Source organism: Cynocephalus volans, chromosome 16 (assembly GCF_027409185.1).
Source record: "Cynocephalus volans isolate mCynVol1 chromosome 16, mCynVol1.pri, whole genome shotgun sequence".
Classification (NCBI taxonomy): domain Eukaryota; kingdom Metazoa; phylum Chordata; class Mammalia; order Dermoptera; family Cynocephalidae; genus Cynocephalus; species Cynocephalus volans.
The window spans coordinates 43046061-43049457 of record NC_084475.1 but is presented as its reverse complement, the minus strand read 5'-3'; the positions used below and the strand labels follow the sequence as shown (position 1 = coordinate 43049457).

At 43.9% G+C, this 3397-nt stretch overlaps 1 protein-coding gene across 1 annotated transcript; it reads right to left on the bottom strand.

Moving 5' to 3' along the window:
• Nucleotides 1–604: 604 nt before the first annotated feature.
• LOC134364366 (large ribosomal subunit protein uL23-like) lies at nucleotides 605–1009 on the bottom strand. Its single transcript, XM_063080264.1, has one exon. It carries the CDS (start codon nucleotides 1007–1009, stop codon nucleotides 605–607), a length of 405 nt encoding a protein of 134 aa, XP_062936334.1.
• Nucleotides 1010–3397: the final 2388 nt, after the last annotated feature.

Below are 3397 nucleotides of genomic sequence, written 5' to 3'. Positions count from 1 at the left end.
TCTTAGGGACTTACTTACTCCTAGATCTCCCTCTGCTTCCCCCCTCCAACTCCCCCACCCCAAGCCCCTGCTCTCTCCTGGAGAATGAAATTCAAGAACAAAATCCACCTGCAGGCTTGTGGTTTGGGTGCTTCCCTCCTTACCATATGGTGCAGAGTGCTGGGAGGCACCTGTGGTTTACTCCCTGAGTCAGGGAAAGGGTGGAGGTGAGCCTGAGAGGCAAGCGGACAACTCTTTGGTTCAACTGGTGCATAATCTTTTTGGCCATTTCTGAAGTTTAAGGCCATGTGACTATTACTATTTATTGACTTTTATTCTTCTTGCCAACAATGGCACCATGAATTCAACTTTCTTTAATTGTCTTGCTCCTCCAGCTTCCACCCTCGGATACTGAAAATCAATGTTGTTTTTCAAAACCTCATGCAAACTTCTATGCTAATTAAGTGTGCACAGCCTGCCCTGCCCCCACCACACTCTGGCCCTTAAAGTTTTTCATTTTTTTTTTATGGTGAAAAAAATGTATATTTAGAATTAACTAGCTGGACCCAGTTTAGATGATCACAATTTTGTTGGTAACATCCAAAGCGTCATAGTCAGGAGCCAGTCAAACATGTGCCTTCTCTCCATCAGGCCTGATCAGGAAGTTGACGTTGGTCACATCAAGGTCACAGAACTTCTTCCCAGCCTGTTTGATCTGGTGCTTGTTGGCCTTGACATGCACCACAAACACAAGTGTGCTGTCTTCTCTTTTCATGGTGAACTCAGGGGTCAGGGGGAACTTGATGACAGCATAGTGGTCAAGCGTGTTTCTCCTGGGGGCGCTCTTCCCGGGATACTTGGGTTGACTCTGGAGCCGCAGTGTCTTGGGTTGCCAGAAGGTGGGTGACATGTGGATCTTTTTTTTGTGGCTTTGAACACATTTCAGCACTGCCTTCTTGGCCTTCAGAGCCTTTGCTTTGGCTTCGGCTTTGGCAGGGGCAGGAGCTTCCTTCTTTACCTTTGGTACCATCTTGTGAAAAGGGTCAAAGTTAATTTTTAAATAGACAATCTGGAGCTGACTTTGCATTCATTAAAAAAGGCGACCAGGTATGCTTCTATTCCTTTTTAGGACCATTATGTCACTTCCTGCTGCCACTGTAGGCTGTTGTGTCCGGGGCTAGAAAAATAAAACCAGTAACAACAACAACAGTATTAATAACTAACAGTTTATCATTTATTTACCATGTGTCAGGAACTATCCTAAACCTTTAAAGATAATTTAGACATAGTTTAAAAATATGTCATGTAGATATTTGTATATATAATTTCATTGAATCCTTACAATGGCCTTTGAGGCCAGCACTATTTACTGTTCTACAAAAGAAAAAATTAAGCCTTGGGCATGTTAAGTAGCCTAAGGTCATACAGTTAGTAAGAGGTGGGGTTCAAAGTTGAATCCAGCTGTCTGGCTCCAGGCCTGGAGACTAATCTACTTCAGTATTTCCACTGTGGATGGTCTAGGAGTGCCCACATTCAGGGGACCCTGACGCTACAGAGACCACTAGCAGAACCATAAAAGAACTCTTAAGTGCCACAGCAGGGGCATGGTTTTTAACTGGGAAGACTCCTTGTAGGACTGAAGGTTTTTTGAGCTGAACCAGGACCTTGGTAAGCAGATATTGAGAGGGACACTCCTGGCAGAGAGATCAGCTTTGGTAAGGCATAGAAGCACCTTGGGCTCTGTTTCGGGGAAAGGCTGAGAGGTCTGTTGGCTGTTCCATGTGATGAGGAGGTAGGGAGAGAAGGCTGAGGGCATAGGGTGGAGGTCTTTGAATGCTAGATTGAAGAGTTTTGAATTTATTCTTTGTGGAGAGGAACTATGCAAGAATGACACAGCTAGAAAGGACGCTAGTAACAAATCTGGGTCACGCTCCTTGTTTTATACAGAAGGAAACAGGCCCAGGTTCACACACTAATAAATGACCAACACAGGGAAATCAGGTGACAGGCAGAGCTGGAGGCCTAGACAGGCACTTGCGATAACCCCACTGGTGGGCAGCAGCCAAGGTGCCGTGTGTGGCAGACACAGGCTCCAGTATCAGGGCTGGAGGGACTCGGGGGCCACCAGTTAGAACTAAGGGAAGAGGCTAAGGTGGAAGCTATGTCCTGCTTGGATGAATGAGGGCTGCGCAGAAGAGAGGTTGGCAAAGTGACCCAGAAAGACACAAAAAGAGGCAGAGACTGAGAGTGGATAGTGCAGGAGAGGTCAAATCAAGGCAGGAGGGAATATAAAGGGGGCAGAGGAGGTGGCCACAGGTTCAGTGTGGTTCAAGTTTGAACTGGTTATGGACCAAGGAAATGGCTTTCTGTTTCGTGTCCCTGAGAGGCACCCAGACTGCAAGGGGCTGAGCGGGGAAAGGAGGAGAGACACGGAGGGGTGAACGTAGACAGAGCCTTCCAGATGTTGTCTGAAGACAGAGAGGAGAGGGAGGATGGGTTCTTGAGGGAAAAACACGTCAAAGGGTGTTTTTGTAAGGCAAGGGAGACGTGAGAGTACTTTTTTGGCTTAGGGGAATGAGCTAATCTTGCTTAAAGGGATTAAAGTTTTCTTTTTATTTTATCTCTAGTCCTAGGTCTTTCATCTTTAAAACAGGGGTAAAAAAAAATGTATGTCATAGGCTTATGAGGATTAAATGGGAAAACACGAATAATGCTTAATATAGCGCCTGGCACATTATAAACATGCAGATACAACTTGTGAAGTGCTCATCCCAGCATCTCGAGTCCTTGGAAAGTATGATTTACACTTTAAATCTTAGTATCTTATATTTATCATTTTATGGGGTATAGTTGATTAAAAAATACCATTTCACATATTTTGAAAGATTGGGCTGGAAACATGCCCAAAGAAGCTTTCTTTTTATCTCTAATGTACATGTGGACATTATACATTTTAATTAAGTGTTACTATATGAGCCAAATTCCCTCCTCGTGGGTGTGGCTGGGAGTTCACCTCTTGGGAGAGAGAATTTGGTTTCAGATTTATTACTTACATCTGCAAAAGGAGTAAGGAAGATTAAGAACAGGAAATTCTTCGATAAGCAATTTTACTATTTTTTTTACTTTTGATCTGAAACTTTCTGTCATCTAAGACTGAGGTAACTTTTCTTATTTTTTAAAAATACTTTTCCATAGGCTGGAGTGATCCTTAAGCAAGGATAAATCATAGATGGCAAAGAAACTTTTCTCTTGGATGAGTCCATGTCTGCCTTTTGGTGCCAACTCCATGAAAAAGACCACCCCCCCAAAAAAAGGGACTGTCAAGAAACCAAGGGACGAGATCTTTTTCTTTTTTAAAGAAGACACCTGTGATGCCAGCTAGTGAGCATGGGCAAGTGGAGCGGAAAGGAATTAGTTA